Source organism: Rhopilema esculentum, chromosome 6, assembly GCF_057945365.1.
Source record: "Rhopilema esculentum isolate cy_ngs chromosome 6, ASM5794536v1, whole genome shotgun sequence".
NCBI lineage: Eukaryota > Metazoa > Cnidaria > Scyphozoa > Rhizostomeae > Rhizostomatidae > Rhopilema > Rhopilema esculentum.
In genome coordinates this window covers 2,348,739-2,373,140 of record NC_142820.1, presented here as the reverse complement: position 1 = coordinate 2,373,140, position 24,402 = coordinate 2,348,739, and the positions used below count along the sequence as shown (strand labels likewise).

At 35.5% G+C, this 24,402-nt stretch overlaps 1 protein-coding gene across 6 annotated transcripts in view; it reads right to left on the bottom strand.

Moving 5' to 3' along the window:
- Nucleotides 1-24,402, bottom strand: part of LOC135686072 (uncharacterized) — a 54,805-nt gene that overhangs the window by 24,507 nt on the left and 5,896 nt on the right. For 2 of the 6 annotated variants that reach the window (XM_089108829.1, XM_089108828.1), the window contains exons 6-23: nucleotides 23,690-24,040; nucleotides 22,106-22,234; nucleotides 20,802-20,924; nucleotides 19,956-20,072; nucleotides 19,487-19,609; nucleotides 14,932-17,508; nucleotides 12,664-12,786; nucleotides 12,349-12,471; nucleotides 9,932-11,527; nucleotides 9,377-9,499; nucleotides 8,561-8,683; nucleotides 7,762-7,884; nucleotides 6,915-7,037; nucleotides 5,886-6,008; nucleotides 4,639-4,761; nucleotides 3,785-3,907; nucleotides 3,317-3,439; nucleotides 959-1,081 (exon numbers count right to left, since the gene is read on the bottom strand). In XM_089108829.1, the coding sequence (XP_088964955.1) occupies nucleotides 959-1,081; nucleotides 3,317-3,439; nucleotides 3,785-3,907; nucleotides 4,639-4,761; nucleotides 5,886-6,008; nucleotides 6,915-7,037; nucleotides 7,762-7,884; nucleotides 8,561-8,683; nucleotides 9,377-9,499; nucleotides 9,932-11,527; nucleotides 12,349-12,471; nucleotides 12,664-12,786; nucleotides 14,932-17,508; nucleotides 19,487-19,609; nucleotides 19,956-20,072; nucleotides 20,802-20,924; nucleotides 22,106-22,234; nucleotides 23,690-24,040 (6,369 nt within the window). The remainder of the gene's footprint in view (nucleotides 1-958; nucleotides 1,082-3,316; nucleotides 3,440-3,784; nucleotides 3,908-4,638; nucleotides 4,762-5,885; nucleotides 6,009-6,914; nucleotides 7,038-7,761; nucleotides 7,885-8,560; nucleotides 8,684-9,376; nucleotides 9,500-9,931; nucleotides 11,528-12,348; nucleotides 12,472-12,663; nucleotides 12,787-14,931; nucleotides 17,509-19,486; nucleotides 19,610-19,955; nucleotides 20,073-20,801; nucleotides 20,925-22,105; nucleotides 22,235-23,689; nucleotides 24,041-24,402) is intronic. The other 4 variants (XM_089108831.1, XM_089108833.1, XM_089108830.1 and 1 more) reach the window with 4 other exon arrangements.

Sequence of the window (24,402 nt, the reverse complement as noted above, 5' to 3'; positions counted from 1 at the left end):
CGCGTTTTTATCAAGAATCATTGAGTTCTAGCGAAGGGAGGTCATCAATTTCATTTAATCTACCTTGATGACCAATATACATAAATTCAGTTTTTTGGGGTTTGCAATTAGTTTATTTTCCCTCCACCAGTTGCTGGTATTTAACAGCTCTATCTTGGTCATGCGTATGAGCCCTTTTATGTCATTAGATGCGATTGTTGTATGTGTATCAAATGCATATATTTTGGCTCCGGAGAAGTTCAAGAAACCCCCAAAGTCATTAAGGTACGTGATGAAAAGGAGGAGACCTAACAATGATCCCTGAGGTATGCCACACAAACCTTCCGCAATCTTTGACCATTGACCGTTTACAGAACAAATCTGCTTTGGTCCACTTAAGAGTGAAATGAACCATTCTCTTTTTTCTGCTGATACCATATTTTAGCAGTTTATCTATCAATTTTGTGTGATCAACCCTATGCAAGACCTTTTCAAGTCAAGAAATACTGTCGAATTCAGCTTCCAATTATTAGCAATTTTAAACCAATGTTCTATACTATTTATCTGAGGCATAGCCAGTGGCGGCGCCAAGGGGGGTATGAGGGCAACTACCCCCCACACACTTTTGTCAAAACATGGTCTACATATTTCTTCTAAAAGCAGATTAGAAAGCGCTAGGTATTGGTAGTTCATATTTCCTAAAGAAAATTAACCTGGTACAAATTACTGAGACGAGGCAAAAGGGGCGTTGTCTCATTTACAACGCCCATTGCCCTACCACATTGCAATAGCTGGCGCCGCCACTGGACATAACCTTAGAATATTGATAGGTATAACATTGATAGTGTTTTCTAAGTGCATATTTGTTATAACTTAGACTACCTCATATACTATCACTGTTTCTCGAAATGCCTTTACCAGACATTATTCATCTGATAGAAAAATAAAAGACATCGAAAGAAAAGGCAATTGTTCAGACCTGTACAAAAACTTCCATTCCCATGAAAACCAGTGCGACAAGAGCAGATGAATGAGCCAATGGAGTTGTGACAAACTGCGTCGGCATGGCAACTGTGCATCCTACCTTTGCATTCGTCAATATCTGTATGAACAAGAAATTTTAGTCATAAACTTTTTGAAGAAAGACGAGCAATATTTCTTCCTTAGTAATTATGCAGACCCAATCTTGGATTTTAGAGGTTAGGACGCAGTGAAAGCAAGATGCGTCGAGAAGAGTGGTACTCCTTGGAGCAACATATATAGCTAGAAGGAGCCCGTGAACCATTTCATAAGAAACCATGTCAAGAAAGGTCATTGTGAATTTCTTTTCAATTCCATAAATAGTGTTTGGCAAAGAAACGGTTTCGATCGGTTCAGATTTATTAAAATAGAATAAGCAACTACGGAAATTGAGACAAGGAAAAAATGAGAGAGGAATAAAGAGTCAATAATAGATTTCTAGAACCCTCAGACGTTACCTACTATATGTAGTTTTTGGTTCCGCAAACTTGAAGATTACACGAAATACGGAAACATAGGATACTGAAGCACTTGGCATCCTACATTCTTCAGAGTATAAAGGTTGCATAATGACCAAATGTAAGCTGAAACTTTATATCCAGTGATGGATCGAAAGATAGCCAGTGGCGGACTGGCAGGAATGCTAGGTTGCGATCACAACCCGGGCCCTCTCAACTTCATAATAACCGGGCCCTCCGTAGATAAATTCGAGAAAATAACTCTGTTAATTTCAAAGATATCTATGTTCAAGAGAAAAAAAGGCACAGAAATGAAGATAAAATCCTTAGAAAGAAAATATTTTCTCGGTGGGCCCCTTTCAAACGAGTTTGTAAAACCCAGGAAAATATCTAATATGAACAAAATCTTTGGTGAGAAAAAGCCTCACTTACATTTATACTCAAGTTCACAGTTCAGAATTAGAGGAGGTCAACATTTACAAACAGGCAACTGTGAAAGAGATGAGTAGAATATGAACAGGGCTTCCGAGAGGGGGACAAGGAGGGGCAAACTGTCCAGGGCCTCGAGGTCTAGGGGTCCTCTTAAAGGCAGTCTGTCCCCTATTGGGCTCAGCTCAATTGTCACGGGAGTGAAATTCACGCACCGTTGAGCTTGATCGATAATTAAACGATTTAAACCAATCAGAGACAACTTTGATTCCAGAGCTTTTGAATCAAATGGCCGTTGTAGTGAAGCTGTGGGTAGAAAAAATTTGTTCCCTGTTTGGTTTGTGCGACAGGTATGCTAACAGCAAAACGGAAATGCTTCCATTATCATCATTCATGTCCAGTTATTTAATATCATCTTGCCATTCCCCAAAGCTTTTTGCTCGCAGTTTCAAATGTCGTCCACTACCGCCAAATGCTACCTCAGCTAGGCCAGCCAAAGCAAGCATCGTAATCCGTTATCCGTTAAAGCGGGAAGACCTATTGTTCATATTAGCCAATCATTGAGGGGACAGACGCAACAAAGTATGCCTAAAAATTTGTAATACGAGGTAAACGACTGTAAAAAACATTCTGAAACGTGTTTCAAGCTAATTTAAAGGGCGTGACCGGAAAATTTTCTGCTTGCTTCGCTCGCAGTGCAAATAGCTCTTCTGTTGCATTTTTTTAGTACCAACTGTGCATACAGCATTGGATTTGTTCCTCATTTTTTGCAGTCTTAAAGTAACTATGGTTAGAGAAAAGGGGCTACACCCCAACAAATATAGCAGATTAACCATTAAAAATGATAAAAACTGGTATCTTTTTAATATTTCATAGGTGTATGGTTTCCAGATACATATCATTTTTGGCGACTTGGGTTTGTGATTGGAGATATGAAACACAAGAGTGAGCCCCCTTATGATAATTTTCTCCCGGCCCTTTCCTAGGAGCCACAACGCCCCTGTTGCTTACATTATACGTAGTACGGGCCCCTTTTCTGTATATAGCAACCTGAGAGATTTGCTGCCAGTCCGCCTCTGAAGATAGCTACGTGTCTTTCTTCCACTCGCGTTACTTTTAATCAAAAAGTGCTTTAGCTTGAATGTTTTCAGTATTTCATGCAATCTTCATATGTAAACGTATTCTTTTCCATAGAGGAATATATGAAAGATAAACGAAAAGAAAATAACATTCCTAGAGGGCAGCAAATTCAAAACTGAAAAAAGCAATTCCTATCCTATGGTATAGCTCTCCAAACTGTAACGAACTTCATTTTTAGACTTTCAAAACTAAAATTTCGTTTTCTTGCATTTCCTTTTTGTGCAGTCGTTGTCACACAGATATCAATTAGTGGAAATGCAAATAGAGGTTTGTCAAATATCATAACCCACCTGCGCAGTATCTTCCATCACCAGAGAATCCAGCAGCGCAGTGGCAAGTGTATGACCCTTTTGTGTTGCTACACGATGCATTAAGGTGGCAGCCATGAGAAGTATCTTGACATTCATTGGTATCTGATAAAAATTTTAATATTTTTTTATCAATATTGGGTCTGATTGATGAGTGGAGGAGGTATAAAAAGGGGTGGACAAATGTGTTCGTTTCTGAACCTTGAAGCCTAATCGGACAATGGTTATACCTTTACCGTCATGCTTTGCTTTGCAACAGAGATAGCAATGTATAGGCCTACACAAAGTATGGAAGCACTATCTAATAGGTCGGTCTGAAGAAGAATAGAGGCAAAAAGTTTAAGGAATCGAAATGATTTGACGTGTTTCACTAAGATTAGTGACTGATTTAGCAGGGTCAAGTCACACGCATGGTCGAAATGTCATTGCAGCGAAATTGCTCAGCTTTACCGACGCAGCTTCTCCCATCTCCTGCATAGCCAGCTCTGCATGTACATCGAAAGGAGCCTATCTTATTCAAACATATGGCATTTGAATCACAAGTATGTGTTCTTTGTAAACATTCATCTAGATCTGAAGAAAAAAAGTAAAAGTAGAAGAAAGAAGCAATCACAAAATATCCAAAGTAGCGTTAAAGACAAAAAATTAGAAATTTGATAGGTCGAAGAATATGAAATTTCCAAAGCATGTAACTAATTTGATATTAAAAAGAAGAACTACTTCAATGCGGGTGTAAAATACAACATTAATCTGTAGCAAATTTTTGTTTCATTTAAAGCTACAACATTCAATTTTCAATGCTAGCAGTCACGGGAAAATTATATAGAAATTTAATGTTGATTGCGTTGTTCTTTATATTCATTGGGATAAAATATATATATGAAGATTGTTGGTTGACAAAATACTGATACAATACATGCACTTCTAAAAAATACGAACTGACTTTTGAATTGAAGAAAATATGTTGGTAAAAATGACCGAATCTAGTTTAAGATTAATTTAACATTCAATACTAGGCGCACAGGAAAGAAATTCCCAGTCTTAAGAAAAAAACATTCGTCACTGCACTCAGCAAACAAAGTATCTCGAATGATAAAAAAATTATCAAGCACGATAAGTCTTCCCTTTCTATCACGAATGACAAATTTTTTACGACACTACGCAAAGATGCTTCACGCAAGCAAAAATTTCTATAACGCGTTGTAAAATAGCAGAGATATTTTGAATTAAGAAAGGAAAAGACAATCGGAGTGAGCTGTTTTGTAAACAGCTAGATTGAAAAAAACTAACAGTTAGGTATTGACCTAAACATGAAATTCCAGATCCTGTATAACCATTTCGACAATGACACAAGAAAGATCCGTTTAGATTGCTGCAATGTGCAAACTCGTTGCAAGAGTGCAAGCCAATTGCGCATTCATCGATATCTGTAAAAAAATTCTAGATTTCAGCAATCTAAATTTGTTTTCATGGAAAGATATGACTGCAATATATACAATATTACAAGAAATAGCTTTGAGAAATTTTGCATTGTCCTTCCACGTGTCAACCGCTGCAAAATCGCTTTTAAAAGCAAAGTAATATTTGAAAAAAACGAACAATCAAATCAAAGATAATTTTTTTACTACTTTAATGTCGTAAAAACGAAAACAAAAGTTCCATTGGAGATATTTTTTCCATCAAAATCTCATTTAAAGAGGCAATGGAGGATTACAAATAGAGGAAGATCTTTAACAACTGAAGATTTAATTCATAAAGGAGTTACTTGCTATTAACAAAAATAATATATAATTATAGAATAACCAATAACTTAACATGTAACAAAAATTGCAGTTTCCATTTAATAACATTAACTATTAAATAATAGAAACTACCAAATAGCTATTAGAAATGCAGATTAGATAATCTCAGTTTCATCGAGTAATGGAGGATTTTGATGGACATGCTAAGGACAGAAATATGTGCGGAAAAGTGCTGGTATTATTTCAAGCTAACTTATTTAGCTCATACATCATTTGTTCCTCATAAGATGTGAAAAATCTTCTTGCAAAGTTTAATTCAAGTATGTAGCAACCAACTTAAAGCAATAATTTTTCATCATCAAGTCTGTTTGTCCATTAGCTTTACTTTTTAAGAAGATCAACGGATAAAGAAATAGATTATTTAAAGCAAATAGGCAACAGATTATGATGTAACTTATCTTTGTTATCATAAATTCAATAAAATTTTACTCTTTAAGCGGATTTAAGCAAATTAAATTGGTCTTGAAATTTTTTCTAGAATACGTAGATTTTTATCCTTTAATACTCTTAAAAGATTTGTTTCATTTTCTCAAGTAGTTATTTTAAATCACGCAAACTTTGGAGGCTTATATAAAGTTTAATTCAAAGGCCCATGCACTTTTCTACTTTCATGTTAATTTCTAGAAAAGCTCATTAATTATCTATGAATTTTCTAATTGCTTATGACAACAGTCACGAAATGAACATCCCTGCGAGGTGCATCAGACCTGATACCTTGATAACGTAACTGAATCAATAATATAGCTCACCATTGCATTCTTTTCCATCGCCAGAATACCCTTGCATACATGTGCATGAGAAAGAGCCTTTTGCATTGTGACAAACAGACTTTTCGTTGCAGTGATGCAAACCGTTTGTGCATTCATTTATATCTGTTGAGGAAGGTAGAGGGAAATAGTTACACGAAATGATTCCAATCAGCATTTTAAAAATATATGTCGAAGTGTAGGCAATTCTAACTAAAATTTGATACTCATAACTTGTAGATGTGAAGACAATGACTTTAGCTTTTTTATTGATCTTAGATAGATTATAGAAATATTGCTATCCACACTTCTGTTTTTGCATACGGCACTGTATAAAGCTTTTGGTGTTCAATTGATTTATAAAACTCTAGGAAGCCACTGAATAGAGTCAAGTGCTTACTCTTTGTTGTAAATAGTTTCTAAGAATTGAAGATTTAAACAAAAGAATCTTAAAACAGGCTTGCATCGCAGACATTGAATAACCTAAGTTTAATCTGTAGGCCAAGGGTGGACAATTAATTTTTAAAGGGGCCGCTTGATAAATCTGAACCTTGGTGGAAAGCCTAAACAACGATGAATTTTTCTGCACCGTGTTTATTTTCTCCCAATGAAAGGAAACAATAAATTTTACCATATTTCAGCTATTACTGGCTACTATAAATATATAGACAATACGTCAACATTTAAATAAATATTTTAAATTTTGATGTAGTTAAAGTGGAAAGGTATTTTCAAAATAGAACAAATTTTATTATATTTTTTCATTATTGTTTTGTTTGACTACACACTATTGAGGGACAAATAGAAAGGGCAAAGGGCCGGATGTGGCCCGGGTGTCGTAAGTTTGCCCTAATATAGTCTGTTGTAGGCCCTAATATGTGTTTAACTCATAACTGTTGCTTAACTCGAATATGGTAAACAATCATATTGATACAAAAATCAGAACAAGTCAAGCATATATTTGTTGCTATGACTAATCGGAATCGCTGCCATTGTTATCCATCAGACCAGGCCTGCAATATAAGCACCTGCCTTGGCAGTATGACCCATTTCCGGTATACCCAGTGTCACACATGCATAGAAACGATCCCTTGGTATTTGTGCAAGTGCTGTCGATATGACAAAAGTGAGATCTGTTTTTGCATTCGTCAATATCTGTAAAAACGAAAGATATCTAGACGCAAAAAATTTAACCGAAATCAAGTGCAGCAAAAAATTTAATAGTGATTTTAAATAGTGGTTTTTGAATACATTTACTAGAGAAAGATTGAATTTTTAATAAGTGAATGAAAAAAATATTTCTTTTTTTCGAAAATGTTTAATTATTTTAAGGTAGAGCAGAAAAGGGGGAAATGCAAAAATAACCAGAACAAAATATATGCAGATGCAGATCGAAATCAATGTGGGAGGAAAGATGGTGCAATAGATTGGTTCTTTGCTTCTGACCAATCAGACCCTTACATGGGAATTAGTTTACCTTATTAAAAAAATAACATCTGTTTATTTTGGAATTGTATCTTTTTCTTTTCATCATGATAAATATATGCCATGATTTAGCTTTCAGAATTGTTGGGTGTAAGTGACAGGAAAAAAATACCAACATATAGGTTTTTTTTCTAATTTTGAAGATGATATCTTTTTGCGTTTTCATCAACCCTGTTTATTTTTATCAAATATTTAATGTTTTAAAATATTTGTACCTACAAAAATTATCATCATATGTATGGCATTTCATGCTTCTCTTTTCCATGTACTCCACAATTCGATGCTTTTAAGACAAAAGTCAAAGGTTTATTACCGTAGCTAACCATGCAAAGCCTCATAATAAAATGCTTAAGCATAAATGTCATAGCAAAGTTACTACAAAAGATCATTTCACCTTTGCAAGATGATCCATTGCCTGAATATCCACCTTTGCAGAAGCAGGAAAAAGATCCATATTGATTATCACATACTGCGTCAGCATGACATGAATTTATATTCTCTGCACATTCATCAATATCTGATGACAAAAATAGTTACTTGCTCAACAAAAAAACCTAATCAAAATTTGATAAGCCAAATCTGGAAAGTGTTTTCGTTTAACGTTTTGCATCGTTAACAAATCTATAGTTCTCAAAAAGGGTTTTAACTCCCAAATAGCACGGTTTGGCATATCTGGAGATAATCATTAACCCTGACATTGTGAATCTTCAGGATGCAAATACTTAGTGCATTGGAGGCTGAACTTTGATTAAAAGATGCATTTAAATTGCTATGTGATGAAGTATGTAATTAAAAATGAATGAAAAAATACAGTATTACTTAAATCTATCAGATATCGGTGAGACCAATAGTACTGTCGGTGCAGGAGGGAGTCTGTTGTGGGAAATTTTCCGTTGTCGGGAGGTTTCCGTTGTAAGGAGGCTTCCTTTATAGGGAGGCTTTCATTTTAGGGAAGTTTCCGTTGTAGGGATATTTCTGTTGTAGGGAGGGAGGGGTTGTCCATTGTAGAAAGGTTTTTCTCGTTGTTTAGAGGTTTGTTGCTGTGCAGTATTTTACTCAGTGACGTCTGTTAATAGATATCCAACTGTATACCTAAAGTTTATGTGCTTGATATCCTGAAGAGAGCGTCAATTAAAACAGTATTAAACAGTATTCAAGAGGATCAACTACGAGAATCTAAGTAACTCAGTTACCTTGACAAAAAGTTCCGTTGCCAGTGAAACCAGGCTTGCAAGAACATAAAAATGACCCTTGTGAATTTTCACATAAACCATCTGCATGGCAAATGTTCTTTCCACCAAAGCACTCGTCAATATCTGCAAAGAGGGAGAAGGAATACAAGAGTAAAAATTCATATAACAGTTTTTTCATACAACTTATTTTTGTGTTTTTCCTCTGCAACTATATGCCAGCACATATTCTATCTTTTACAATAGGTCAACCAGGTAGTGTAGAAAGTCTTGCATTAACAAGTCCTGCAATGCCTAAGGACAAGGAACATTTAGCAGTATAGTCTTCAATATATTGTTGTAACAACCCATAGCACAAAGATATGATAAATTTCTTTAAAAATTGATATGATCCAAAATTCAGCTTTTATATTTGGTAAATCTTACATCAAACTGAGAAAAAAATTCTGATGCTTAAAATCTCACCTTTTTCTTTAACCTTCTTCTGAAAATTTTCGCAAAGTCATTTAGCTTCATTTCAAATTTAAAAAAATACATATTTCCAATAGAATATTCTATAACATAGTAATGAATAGTGAATAAAAAAGCAAAGCATGACGGGAAATGCAAACATCATTGTAATGTATGGATATAGCCCCAAAATACCCAGCTCTACTTGTTAGTCTAGGTAATGGAGGCATGGTCATTAACAACAAACAAACATGCCTACGAAGATGAACAGCTAATAAAGCAGTACACATGTGTTCAGCTATGAGTGTGATAGCAAACTAAGTAAAGATGTATTTTTAAATATTCATATTTTTACGACCCTCTGCGTACCAGAACAATTCACGCCATCTCCACTGTATCCCATTATGCAACTGCATGAAAAATTTCCATCCAAGTTCTGACAAGCAGCATTGTTGTGACAGTTATGCAGCCCAACTGCACATTCATCTATATCTATGTTGATAGAAATAACTGAACACTGTAGTTATATCTTCACTGAATTCAGTAAAAAAATCATTATCTAATGTATTACAGTTGACTGTGTATGGATTCATAAATATTTAGATGTAAATGTAAAGACCATAATGCACATTCCTAGAAAGTGGATACGATATTTGAATAGGAAAAGATTAACAAAGGCTTAAGTGTTTTGTTGAAGAGATAAACAAAATATTTTTTGAAATAGTATTTTGTAAAGAGCTCTGTCGTTCAACTAAAATTTTATGTAAATATAACCGCTTGATATTTGTGTTTTTCATTTACCCTGACTCAAATTTGTGTATTTTTTGATGAGATTTTAACTAATCAAAATTGATTGCAATATCGAAGCAATATTGAAAATCTCTTTTTATGTTTCATGGGGTGGAAAACGGTTTGAGATCTAACCTGAGCATACGTTTCCATTCCCAGTAAACCCAGACTTGCATTTGCAGGTGTAGGAGCCAACTGAATTAATACAGCTTGCAAGCAAGTCACAATTATGAATAGAATCAAGACATTCATCACGATCTATACACTCAAATCCCGTCCCTGTAAATCCACGATTACAAGTGCAAGAGTAACCTCCGGGACTGTTTAAGCACTGCCCATATCTAGAGCAATTATGCGTTTGTAGTTTGCACTCTTCCACATCATAACACTGCGATCCATTTCCAAAGTAGCCTTCTAAACAAACACACGAGAAGCTACCATCTGTATTCAAACAGTGAGCCTTGACATGACAGGAATGAAGGCGAAGGGAACATTCGTCAATGTCACTACAAGAGAAACCATTTCCAGTATATCCTAGCTTGCATGTGCATGCATAGGAGCCCATCGTGTTTTTGCATGTAGACTGACTACTACAATTATTAAGATGGATTTTGCATTCATTTACATCCTCACAAGATGCTCCAGTTCCCTGAAAACCGTTCTTGCAAGAACATGCAAACGATCCAACAGTATTCAAACAAGACGCATTGATATGACATGAATGGAGCTGTTCACGACACTCGTCTACATCGATACACGTTAATCCATCACCTGTAAAGCCGTTAAGGCAAGCACATGTGTACCATCCTTCGTTGTTTTTACAAGATGCTCTACTGCTGCAATTATGCAAGCCAAACTCACACTCATTTGTATCATTGCAGATTATTCCATCTCCAAGGTAACCATCGTTGCAACTACAAGAGTAACTTCCTTTAGTATTAGAGCACTGTCCTTGGTCACTGCAATTGTTTTCGCTTTGGCACTCGTTAATATCACCACATACATACCCGTTACCCTCAAATCCTTTCATACAGGTGCATTTGTATGAGCCTGGCGTATTGATGCAAACTGCATCAGCATGGCATCTATGCACACCATCACGGCATTCGTTAACATCACGACAAAAAGTGCCATTACCGCTAAAGCCATTAATGCAGCTGCAAAGGTATGAGCCCACAGTGTTTGCACAAGTAGCTTGCGAGTGACATGCATGGGTAGCTTTATTGCATTCATTATTATCATAGCAATATGTACCGTTACCAGAAAAGCCAGTAACACAACTGCAATTGTATGAGCCAATAGCATTCTGACAAGTTGCATTCTGGTGACATAAGTGATGCTTTGTGTCACATTCATCAATATCAACGCAATCAGTCCCTTTGCCTGTAAACCCAGACAAACACGTGCAACTAAAATTACCAGGAAAATTGGTGCACAATGCATTACTATGACAGTTGTGCAGCACATCAGCACATTCATTTAAATCACGGCAACTGAGCCCACTACCCACGTAGCCATTTTCGCAAGTGCAGTTATAAGTACCTATAGCATTAAGACAGTTGGCATTCGCATCACAACTATGTATGCCTGCCAGGCATTCATCGACATCCTTGCATTCAAATCCATTGCCTTGAAACCCACTTAAACAGCTACAGTTATAAGAACCAGCCATATTGCTGCATTTCCCTTGAGGATGGCATTTGTGGTTTCCAAGAAGACATTCATCCATATCTTAAAGTTAGAAGCAAAATAGGATTGACACCCTTTCACGATAAGTGGACAAATCTGAACTATTTATCATTTCCAAATTCATTTATGAAAAGTGGCATGTTCTGTAGCAAAATGGGAACAGAAAACAATCAGAATCTGTGATCAAGCTTTTTTCGAAATGACAGAGATGGAGGAAACTAAGAAACATCTTGTGATAATTCTTTAATACTTCACAATTGCTTGACGTTTAATTAAATTCGATGTGAAGGTATTAGAGCATATTTAATAGAGTCTCTAAAGGTGTTGCTGAAAACCGTAGTTGGGATCGTAGATTGATTATATGTTGAAAATTATATTTTTCCAGTGTGTTTACAGACACAAGCTTTCTCTGTTAACCTACTTCAATACAATATACAAGAGTTGGATTTGGAAATATGATCATTTCAGCCGAGAATGACGGCTCTTTTCAATCAAGTTTCGTTCGATCAACTTTTGTAGAAAGAGAACATTCTGCAAAATTTCGCATAAACAATGCAAGCTATTCATAAATACATTTTGTCTCTATTACAAATGGATTCTCAACTGGCAATCATGCTCACAGCTTAGTCGTACAGCTCTTGCGCTCTTTTTAACTATCTGCTTTTTACTAAGAAATTTTGTAACACTTAAATGAATATGATCACGTGGAGTCAGTTTGACGTCGTACCCTGCAAATGCAAGCTGGTTTGGGTATGGCTATAATAAGATTTAAAACATGATTCTTTTTCAAAGAGCCATTGAGTAGTGCAGGCGGGGAATTATTTGCTGTTATTCGGATAATGTACAGGATATCAAAAGGTTACCTTCACAGATTGTGCCTGTTCCATTATATCCATGTTTACATTCGCATACATAAGATCCTGGGTTATTCAGGCAATGCGCATGCTCGTGACAATTGTTCTCGTTTTGACTGCATTCATCGAGGTCTGTAAGGAAAAATGGAAATCATTTTGCTTCTTCGTGCCTGACTGCTTGAGATTGATGTTTATATTTTTATTATCATCTTCAAATTTGCATTCAATAATCAAACAAGATCAGCCAGAAGTATTAGTTAGTTATTTTTATTCTTTTTAGATCCAATTCCTTTTTCGTTAGCTATTAAAAACTTCTGTGTATACCTGTGCAATTGAATCCGTCTCCTGTATATCCACTAATGCAAGTGCAACCATAAGAGCCATATTGATTGTAACATGTCGATTCGTTGGCACAATTGTGCGATCCAGTAGCACATTCATCTACATCTAAAAAGTTCAGGTATAGTGAAAATAATTCATCATAAGATTCTTCTCTAAGAGACAAAAATTCCTGTTAGCAACCCGGTCTCCAATTATTAACATTTGCAGGAAGCGGGGGAGGAAAACACATATTTGTTGACTTTCCTAAATTCTATCTCACGGTAAATCAGATTTTTTTAACCAAAAGAGCGGCATTATTGCAACAAATGTAATTAGATTCTTCAGTTTAGCTTTTACAATTAGGAATATACAAAATTATCTTATTCTTGGAATAATTTGGTGCTGTGTGAATGCACGAACTTACTTCAATAAAACTTATGAATTCAACAATAAGAATATTTTGATTGGCTTCAAAATATTCGGAATAAATGCTGTGTATCTTCAACATTTAGAGTTTCTATCAAATAAAGAAAACATTTTTGTGCTGTTTGTGCAATCTATAGATGTATTTTAATCTTTTACGTAGTATTGTCTTCTTTGCAGTAATCAAGAAACGTAATATCAACTTGTTTCATTGACATCATCAGCAAACATTTTTAAAACCAATAAGAAATTGCATAGTGTAAAAAACATTTTAGCATTAGAAAAACATTGAAATCAGTTTTTTAGCATTAGCAATTTTTTTAACGTTTACTCAACATTTTGATCTTTTTCGTATTCTATCTTCTAAATCAACTTGTAAGCATTTCTTCTTACTCGTATTCCATTTTTTTACTTAACTGGTCAGCATTTTTTTCTAACAAGCATCCAATCTTCTTACTCAAATGGTCAGCTTTTTTTTTACTTGTATTCTATTTACTTACTCAACTGGTCAGCATTTTTTTCTTACAAGCATCCAATCTTCTGACTCAACTGGTCAGCATTTCTTTCTTACTTGTATTCTATTTCCTTACTCAACTGGTCAGCATTTTTTTCTTACAAGCATCCAATCTTCTGACTCAACTGGTCAGCATTTTGCTCTTACTCGTATTCTATTTTCTTACTTAACTGGTAAGTTTTTTTACAAGCATCCATCTTCTTACTCAACTGGTCAGCATTTTGTTTGTAACACGTAATCTATTTTCTTAATCAAGTGGTCAGAACCTTTTTATCACACACATTCTATCTTTTTACTTAACTTGTCAGAATTTGCTATTACAAGCAGTCAATTCTTTTATTCATCTGATCAACATTTTGCTCTTAATCGTGTACAATATTCTTACTGAAACTGGCCACATTTTCCTCAATCATGGTCTATGCTTGTTCTCGAACAAGACAACATTTTACTAAAAATCCAGAAAAGCCATTGAGTGATAATCCTTTAACTCAAGTACGTGGGGTAACGTGGGGGTAGCATAGGGTAGCGTGGGGTAGCGTAGGGTAGCGTGGGGTAGCGTAGGGTAGCGTGGGGTAGCGTGGGGTAGCGTTGGGTAGCGTGGGGTAGCGTAGGGTAGCGTGGGGGTAGCGTGGGGTAGCATGGCGTAGCGTAGCGTGGAGTAGTGTAGCGTGGCGTAACTTAACAGCAAACATGGTAGCTGCACTGCTGCTCAGGTGTCTCCTTAGGTCCTTTTACCTTGGACGGTTTAAAAGGTTTGAAATTTTTGGTTAGCTCTCAATCCCTACCCAGATTACTAAAGTTACAGAGACAGCAGCCTTGTGCAATCTTCTCCTATATGGCAGTCCGATAAGAAATATAATAACAAACCAAATTATCATGGCTGCTACCATGTTATGCATTAAGGCAGCTAAATGGTTTATGAAAATATCAAATAAAAGCAAGGCTCCCACTGGATTTATTGTTTTGGTGTGTTTTTGTACTGTAAAGGTTAGTTTACTTTGTTTTTTATAGTGTGAACAAGATGACCTCGAGTCTATTCTCACTTTAGGGGCGTAAAGATCGATTGGATGTACCTTAGGTGTCATAACAAGTCTTTTGTTTCAATTTCAATTTCTGTATGAATCAAAAAACTTTTATTTTTTAAAGAGGCAAACGTAAATAAGAAACAAAATGCAGTATCAAATACTTTCTGACCTAACTATGAGAAAAGGAGATATAAATTTTCTTCCCTATATTCTCCATCTTCTCCAAGTGAAATTCCACTTTTTCAACTACATTTCTCGACATTCAATGCAAACTAATAATGCGAACTTGATGGTATTGGTATCTCATACCTTTGCACTCTGTACCGTTGCCACTATAGCCTTGGTTGCATTGGCAGCTATATGTGCCATTTGCATTCTTGCATGAAGCATTAATGCTACAAGGATATGGCTCTCGTTTACATTCATCAATATCTTTACAATGGATGCCATCACCGTGAAACCCTGCTAAGCAAGTACATTGAAAAGACCCATGATTGTTTGTACAAAATGCTCGGCTATGGCAATAATGAGCTCCCAAAAGGCATTCATTGATGTCAGTGCACCATTTTCCGTCACCAGACAACCCTTCCATGCATTTGCAAACGTATGAACCATTTTTATTTATGCAACTTGCATTATAATGACACATATGTGCACTGTTCTCACACTCATTAACATCATTGCAATTTGTTCCATTGCCTTCAAATCCCTTGTTACATAAACACTCAAACGATCCTTTGCTGTTAAGGCAATATGCATTAATGTGACAGTTGTGGCTATAAGAATGACACTCGTTAACATCAAAACAGTCGTATCCATCCCCAATAAAACCATTTCTACAATTGCAATAATAGGAGGCTTCAGTATTCATACAGACAGCCTCAGAGTGGCACAAGTGCGCATTGGTAGTGCATTCGTCGAAGTCAAAGCAGTGAGTACCATTGCCAGTATAGCCGAGAAAACATTTGCATGTGAAACCTCCTTGTACATTAGAGCAATTGGCATGAAAATCGCAATTGTGCGAGTTATCAAGGCATTCGTCCTTATCAGTACAAGCATAGCCATTACCTTTAAAGCCCGCCTTACAATTGCATATATATGCTGCTGGTGTGTTGATGCAAACTGCATGCTCACTGCAGCTATGCAATTCATTTGCACACTCATCTATATCTGAGCAGTTAACACCGTTTCCGGTATACCCTGAAGTGCAAATACAATCATAGGAGCCAATGGTATTGGAACAGTTTGCACTACTGTGACATACGTGTGTCCCTTTCTTGCATTCATCATAATCAGCACAAATGAGACCATTCCCTAAAAAGCCATCGTTGCAATGACACTGGTACGAGCCTTGTGTATTTTTGCATGATGCATTAACATCACAGCTATGTTTGTCTAAATAGCATTCGTCAATATCGTTACACCGAATACCATCCCCAGTGAAGCCTGGCTTACACTGACAGTAGAACGAGCCTTGCGTATTAAAACAGTTACTGTTATTTTGACAGTTATGTGACACCTCTTTGCATTCATTGATATCGGTGCAATTCAAACCGTTCCCATTGTAACCAACAGAACAAAAGCATGAATAGCTCCCATATGTATTTTGACAAATGGCATGTGGGTTACAGTTGTGAACTGACATATAACATTCATTGGTATCAAAACATTCTGTTCCATTTCCCGCAAAACCTGAAGAGCAATTGCAAAAATACGACCCAGCTGTGTTTGTACAATTTGCATAAAGATGACATAGATGACTGCCAACTTTGCACTCGTCTTGGTCGGAACAGCTCAGGCCATCACCAACATACCCTTCATCGCAATGGCATGTAAATGACCCTGCAGTGTTAAGGCACACTGCATGGCTGTGACAATTATTCGTGCCTATTACACATTCATCAATATCATTGCAAATTAAACCATTTCCTGTATAACCGTATTTACATGAACAGGTAAAATTTCCTTGTTCATTGTAGCAATCTGCATTAGCAGAACAAGTAGCAATGTGTAGCTCACATTCATTCACATCGCTACAAACTTCGCCTTCTCCAGTATAGCCCTGTTTACATTGACAGGAGAATGAGCCTTGGTTGTTGTGGCAAACTGCATTTGGATGACAAGTATGACTACTTTGAGAGCATTCATCTATATCAATGCAAACATTTCCATCTCCCGAATACCCACTGTTGCAGAAGCAATTAAAAGAGCCAAGCGAGTTTTTACAAACTGCGTGTTCACTACACTTATTGCTAGAATCAGAGCATTCATCAATATCAACACAACTTGTTCCATTACCACGGAATCCATTTCTGCACGAACAAGCATAGAAACCTTGTGTGTTTTCACAGGTAGCATTAGAGTGACAGCTGCTTGCACCAGTCGTGCACTCATCTACATCTTTGCAAGAAAGACCATCGCCAAAAAAGCCTTCAAAACACGAACAACTGTAACGCCCGATTGTATTTCTGCAGTGGGCATTCAGATTGCAGTTGTGAGCATTAATAATACATTCATCAATATCATTGCAAATTTTCCCGTCACCAGTATAGCCATCAAGACAAAAGCATTGATATGATCCAGCCGTATTACTACAACTGGCATTGTTATGGCAGCTGTTTCGATAAGTGCATTCATCTATGTCGAGGCAAGTGTTACCATTGCCAGTGAAACCTCCTTTGCACTCACATTGAAAAGAGGCGATTCTATTGACACAAGTAGCATTTTCACTACAAGTAAAATTGTCCTTACATTCGTCAATATCTGTACAATATTTCCCATCACCTGTATATCCTTCAAGACATTGACATTGAAATGAGCCAATGGTATTCACGCACGTTGTGTTGCGTTGGCAATTATGTGTGTCTGTTACACATTCGTCAGAATCTAGAGCAAAGGTTAACATAATTGCAATTACTGTCTTTTGTTTGAAAAAGCACTTCCTTGACAAGTTGAAGCAAATTCGTCACTCTTTACGGGCTTCAATTTCCATAAAGCCTCTTTCGACTAATATCAACGAATGTTGACTATCATATCAACGGACAGTTTCTAAATTGTCTACATAGTGCATGAGCCATGTTTTCATGTTTTGTCTAGTCTAACAAATATCTTAGACGCAGATTGGACGTGTCTATGGCTAATTTCTTTTTCGATCCGAAATCCTCATTCCTGATTTGGAACCAAGTATATGTTTGACAAAGAAGAAGAAAATTTCATGACGTAACAGAGGGGCCCTACATAAATAGTAAAATAAAATATTAACAATTATTATTACTTATACGTAGAACTGATGGTCTTGTTATATTTAATTGTATATTTTTGCTAGCAAAGTATTATTAACTTCAAGTGAATCTTTCATTGCTATTAGTACAGAGACATTTGAAGTTTCTTTATATCGGGTCACCTGCCAATACCGATCACCAATTCAGACAAGAACCTGGCCTACTGTTTGATATACTCGGGTCGGTTATTTTCCCGCACTATCTTTTAGTTGTTTGATATACAGTCTACAGAAATATCTACTTTGACCAATATTCCAACACTGTATCAAGTGAATAAGAAGGATCAAAACAGCGCTTTAAGAACATGGCTTGCTCTTACTTGATCAGTAGCTAAAACATTTATAGCTTCTAGTATATCTGAAATATCAATGCTGATAATGATATTTGCAAATAGTTTGAGAAAGAATAGCTATTGTTGATGGATTGCGATTCGAAAAGGATGGACCATGGTTTGTAGAGGCAAAAATGTAAGGTCTTAAGTCAAAATGAAATCAAGTAAAAATTGGATTGAGTCATCAAATGAAAGAAAAACAGTTAACAATCAATTATAGTTTGGGTTCATGCTATTTACCCCATGATGCTAGCATTAAAACTGCCAATCGATAGATCAGCACTGAAATACCTCGATTCCTTTTAGCAACAGTTCTTAGATAAATTGTTCGAGTTGTGAAATTAAAATTGGTACTTATTTTGACAACATCTTTGCTGCTACTCCGAGCTTTAAGCCTAAGCAATCACCTAGCAGCTATCATAACACTTACATAGCATAAAATTTACTGAGCAAACGCAGCTACAAAAAATACGTCCTTGTGCCCTACACAATGCATTTTATTGCTCAATAGTCTTAAAAATGTGTAACCAACCAAAGCCTTGTCCTGAACGATGAATTGAAGTTCACTGGGGCCTTTTTAAGGTACTAACAAGGGAGGCAGCTGCCACTACAGCCCCTTTGGCTTTTCTATTGTTTTAAACAATTTGCTATTGCCCTCCTCTTTATATAAACAAAGACGTGTCAGTGCAGCTAAGTTTTCTTTAAATAAGCAATGAATTAAGGTTCTGTTTTTTTTGGAAATTGACAATTCTGCCCTATAAACTCTGTAATGAAGTATCAGGGAGGCAATAATTGCTCATCTTTATTGCCACTATCAACTTCTATTAATTTTATTATTAACTTGATTTTATTCCAACTGCCCCTTTGAGAGTCTACGCAAATTAGATGCATTTGCTAGAGAAGCCTCCGTTCTGTAAAATGTCATCGAATCAAATATCGACAGGCATAGTGCATATTTGAAATTAGCAAAAGAATGTTGTATATTTTTTCGTCCTAACAAAATCCCCTTTTTAAGAAATACAAAAAATAGACAAAAATTTTATAATGATTAGAAAATAGTTGGCGGATTTTGATGGCTTTTTGAGAAATATGCCTTTTCAAAACATCATTTGTAAACAACGAAAAGCTTTAGAAAATTATTTTTGATAAAGTTAAAAAATTTGTCTATAAAGCACTAATGCTGTTGCTGAAACTTGCCTGTAGATTGAAATGATTCAATATTAAGTATAGTAGTTTTCACTAGAATGCTTACCTGTGCAAAGATTTCCATCACCAATATAGCCAATTTTACATTTACATCCATACGATCCATCTGTGTTTATGCAGTCTGCATTAGCATGACAGCCATGTGCTCCTGTATCGCATTCGTTCAGATCTAAATTCAATGAAAATAAAACCGCAATTATTACAAAATTAAATTGAAAATGCTACATTCTTATATAGGTTTAATGTATCTAACAATTTATAACTATTATTTATAACATACATTTGTCTTCATCATATTCTGATATTTGAAAAAAATAACTTTGAATTATATAGCGTAGCATTCCGATGACGTCAGGTGCTGAAATAAGACAAACCTCTATCCCAGACTTCCAAGCTTCATGGAAACTATTACACAAAAGCAGGTAAAAAATTCTTAAGAATATGCCTAAGTATATACTTAATACGCAAATACACAAGCTGAACAGGTTCAGCTAATCAATAAATGCAAAATATACCTTGACATGAAATTCCATCGCCAGTGTACACACTAATACATTCACAAGTATATGATCCAATGGAATTTGTACAGGTTGCATTTGGATGGCAAAGACTGAGTGCACATTCGTCCGTATCTGCAAACAGAAGCAACGTTCATCCTTATTTCTATGTAAATTTGAAAAGCGATGGATGAGAGAAATATAAAAACTTACACGTCTACATGTTGAAAGTGGAATGCTTTATTTCAAAAAATAATAATACTACTGGGAAGTAAGATACAGCAAAATTCCCGCATATAAAAACCTCATTTTATTTACCAGTTGCAAAAAGAGGTATTTTAGCCAGTTGATTAAAAACATTGTTTGACCTAATTTTCAGATTGGCTTTTGCATGATACAAATGTCCAGAAAGGCTTTGACAGAGAATTCTTGAGAAAAGAAAACATGAAATTATTGAAGATGAGAAATTCATGCACCAAAAGAAATTTTTAGCTTTGAAATCATCTTAAGACAGTTTTGAAATTTAATTATTGCAAAATTTTAAAGTTTTTCACTACCAATAATTCAATAATTTGTGCCGAGTTCAAAAGCCCTGTACTGTCAGTCATTTTATAGATTTTATATATGGTCAGCTTTTCATATTCGGCTTCAACACTGCTGTTGCTACCGAATTTTTTTTCTATTGTTGTAGAATTATGTGAAGAAGTGGAGCAAAAATAAATGTTCAGATTGAAGAATGTTCATGATATCGTTGGCTACAATCATAAGTAAAAGGAATTCTACCGTAATTTTTGCCCTGCTAGATTGATGCAGGGCCTAAGGATGCTTGGCCTTAGAACAAAAGATCTGACGTAAAAATACTACCATAGCATTTTGTCCCATTTCCTGTGAACCCAGTCTTGCATCTGCATATAAACTCTTCCCTTGTATCGATGCAAACTGCATTTTCATGACAGTTGTGGTTTCCTGTGCTGCACTCATCGAATTCTGAAACATTTTTTCAAAAGTTACTCATGAATTTATAATGTAAAAAGCAAGTATCATGTTTATTTTATTGTGTAATTTAAATCAAATTATAAAAATACAAGTCATAGCTATGCAGTGCCAATAATAGATCTTTGAGATTTTTTTACTTTGATACTGTAGAGAACACACCATTAAAGCTAACGGTTACACGTACACACTTTTGCAAAAATTTAAAGCATTCAATCTGTTCTATGTGTGCCAAAAGTTCAATAAACTCTTAAAGTTACGGCTAGACCTAAAGAATTACATGGCCTATAAAATGAAAGAAAGACCCACCCCACATTTTCCAACTGACGGTTACACGTACCTACTTTTTGCAAACATTTAAAGCACTCAATATGTTCTATGTGTGCCTAAAGTTAAATAAACTCTTAAAGTTATGGCTAGACCTAAAGAATTATATGGCCTATAAAATGAAAGAAAGACCCACCCCACATTTTCCAACTGACGGTTACACGTACCTACTTTTTGCAAACATTTAAAGCACTCAATATGTTCTATGTGTGCCTAAAGTTAAATAAACTCTTAAAGTTATGGCTAGACCTGAAGAATTATATGGCCTATAAAATGGAAGAAAGACCCACCCCACATTTTTCAACTGATCGAAGAGCATTGTCATAATAAAAGGTGAAAAGTTTGAAAACTTAGAAAATGATGATATATGAAATATACCAAAAATATACATAAAATAGTTATACATAGTTAATGACTTGGTAAAACAGAATAGATTATAATTGATTAATAATAATGATTTAGTTTCTTTAATATTGAAATAATTATAGTACAATATGTAATTAAATGGTTGGCATCGATAACTCTTTTCCCTTTATAGCTATCAACCCAAAAGAAAATTTTTATTATCATTTTATGTTTATTTTATTCCTAGAATTCAACTAAGTTCATATAATCAAAAATGTAATTTTGAAATATTTCTTTCAAAATTTCTAAAGTTTGTAAATAAACTAACATACTTAGCAGTAAGGTTATATCCGGCAATGGTAGGTCAAAGTTATACTTCCTTAAACTGAATTATTGCTGTTTTCAGTCAGACGTTTCTTTATCATTTTTAGCTTTTTGGAGAAAATCTTTTGTATATGCTCTTAGAATATACATTACTTTGCTCATTTTTGTTTGCCACTAACCTCGATACCAAATACACGATTTGCCATCCCCGGTGTAGCTGTGTTTGCATTTGCAAGTGTAGGATCCAAATGTATTTGTGCAAATTGCATCTTTATGACATGAATCAGCTTTCTCGCACTCATTGTAATCTAAGGTAAACAAAAATAGCAATCATTTATCGCAAAAGAGCTATGACTATCAATTTCCTGTCACTACAGAATGGAAGGGTTGTAATCTTGATAGAAAAAGGGGGTTAAAAAATGCATGAAAAACTGAAAATGCATTAGGAAATTTAGGTTAATCAAAGGAAATTTGGTAATTTTCGAAGAGATTTGAGGTGCACATATCCTTTTAGCAACCAAAATGAATGAATGAGGCGATGTATTTGCAATTGCCAAAAAATGACGAAAAGGTATTTTTGGAAAAATGCTTTTCAACAACAAAATTTGACAATAGCTCGAAACAAATTTTTTTATGTTTCCATTGTTCTAAAAAGTCTTTGATTATAAAACCTCAGTTAATCACAAAATTAAGAGAATATTTTAATTAGGTATCAAATTCAGGTGCGGATCGAAAGAGATGCGAGAGGAAGAATTTGGCGGGTGATTGGTTACTTTTTTAACCAATCAGCCAGTGCTAACCCCTCAGGCAGCAAAAGAATCAAGGATAAAGAACAAACTTTTGCTTACCATACTAATTGGAACTGAGAATGAAGAGAAGAACTTGCTTGATTATAAAGCAGTCGGAACGACTACCTAGGCCTTTACATTTTCAATGCGTTCAAGCGTATCAAAGAGAGGACTCGCAATAATATATTTCATTTCATTTCAGAGGCTAAGCTCATTTATTCCATAAAACCCATTCTTCTACCCATTTGTGACTGGGCACCGCAACTTTTATTACCTTACAAATAACTAAATTATTTTAATTTTACACGAATTTAAGAGTACTAATCCATTAAAAAGAACCCATTCTTGTGTTTTGCCACCCAAGGCCAAAGATCGCAAAATTATCTTAGCCTTCTAATAATCTCAAATTTTGTTTTGATACGGATCACCCTGACCCTTCTTAAATTAATAGAAAACCAAGCCTTATTCCTCTTTGTATTTTCAGGTCAAAATGTTTACTGTTGAAGGAATCTAATCAACTTGCATTTAAATGGGTAGGGCTTGGAATGAAAAAATAAACGATTTTCGGTGTATTATAAACAAGGTTCTCCGGTGAAAGGTTAAAGTCGGTGTTTTTATGCAATTACTTCCATCGGGCAAATTCAAATGCCCAATCTTAATGGTCAAAGAGTCATAAGAGTTCTAAGTTGCTGTTGCTTGGTTGTAGCTTTTCTGTTATCACAGTATTAAACGATTATATAATGTTGTCCCCATTGGAATCAGCCAAAAGAAAATCATTTTTGTTTGGTCTTAAAGCTTTACGATATTGTCATGAAAGTATTTGATTCGAAAGATTTCAGAGAGTGTTTGGGTACAAAATCTGGCCATTAGAACAAGTCCTGACATTCCCCTGCTTCTTTTCATGTTTTCCTCGTAAAACTTAGTAGCCGTATTGATGACCTCACCCATACTTAGTATCAGCAGTAGAAGACGTACCCCATGTCCTGTATGTCGCTGAAAATCCCTTATCTGCTGTGTCCTTATCAGATTTGAAATGCACTGTCAATGGACCAAGATGCGTAGTTGTTGGCGGTTTTGATGCACCACAATAGGTTGTTGTCCCATTAAGTCTCGGAGAGGTCAAATTTGGTCCATCATGAAGACTTACATAGTCAAATGAGCATGTGCTCTGTTCTTCAAGGAGGAATACAGTGAACTGTATTTCTACATATATGCCAGGCCCAAAATCAATAAACCATCCACAGTTGCTCGAACTGGGGTAATCGTTTGGGTAATTAGGAGACTCGACACGCCCTTGCGTATTTTTCATTCTTAACGTGCAAACTCCTGAAATAAAATAGAAACTTTTGATTGAAAAAGGTAGATATGTCATAATGTTAACAAATTTTGATTATACGAAGGTATTTTCTACAGTTTTAAGTGTATGAATCGCATCTCAAACTTTATGGCAAAAATAAAAACGGTGTTGTAATCAGGGGCGAAAATACCGGGGGGTGTGGGGGGGTGTGACACCCCCCAATCCAAAAAATAGGCGATTTCGCAGGGCAATCGAAGATTTCGCAGGGCGCCAAGAAGAGCTTTATTGCCACGCAGAAACGCCACCTCTGAAGTTCGTAAAGGGCCGTTTAGGAATTTTGAAATGGAAATATCGTATTTTTTATGAACCTCCCTTCCTGACATTGCATTTT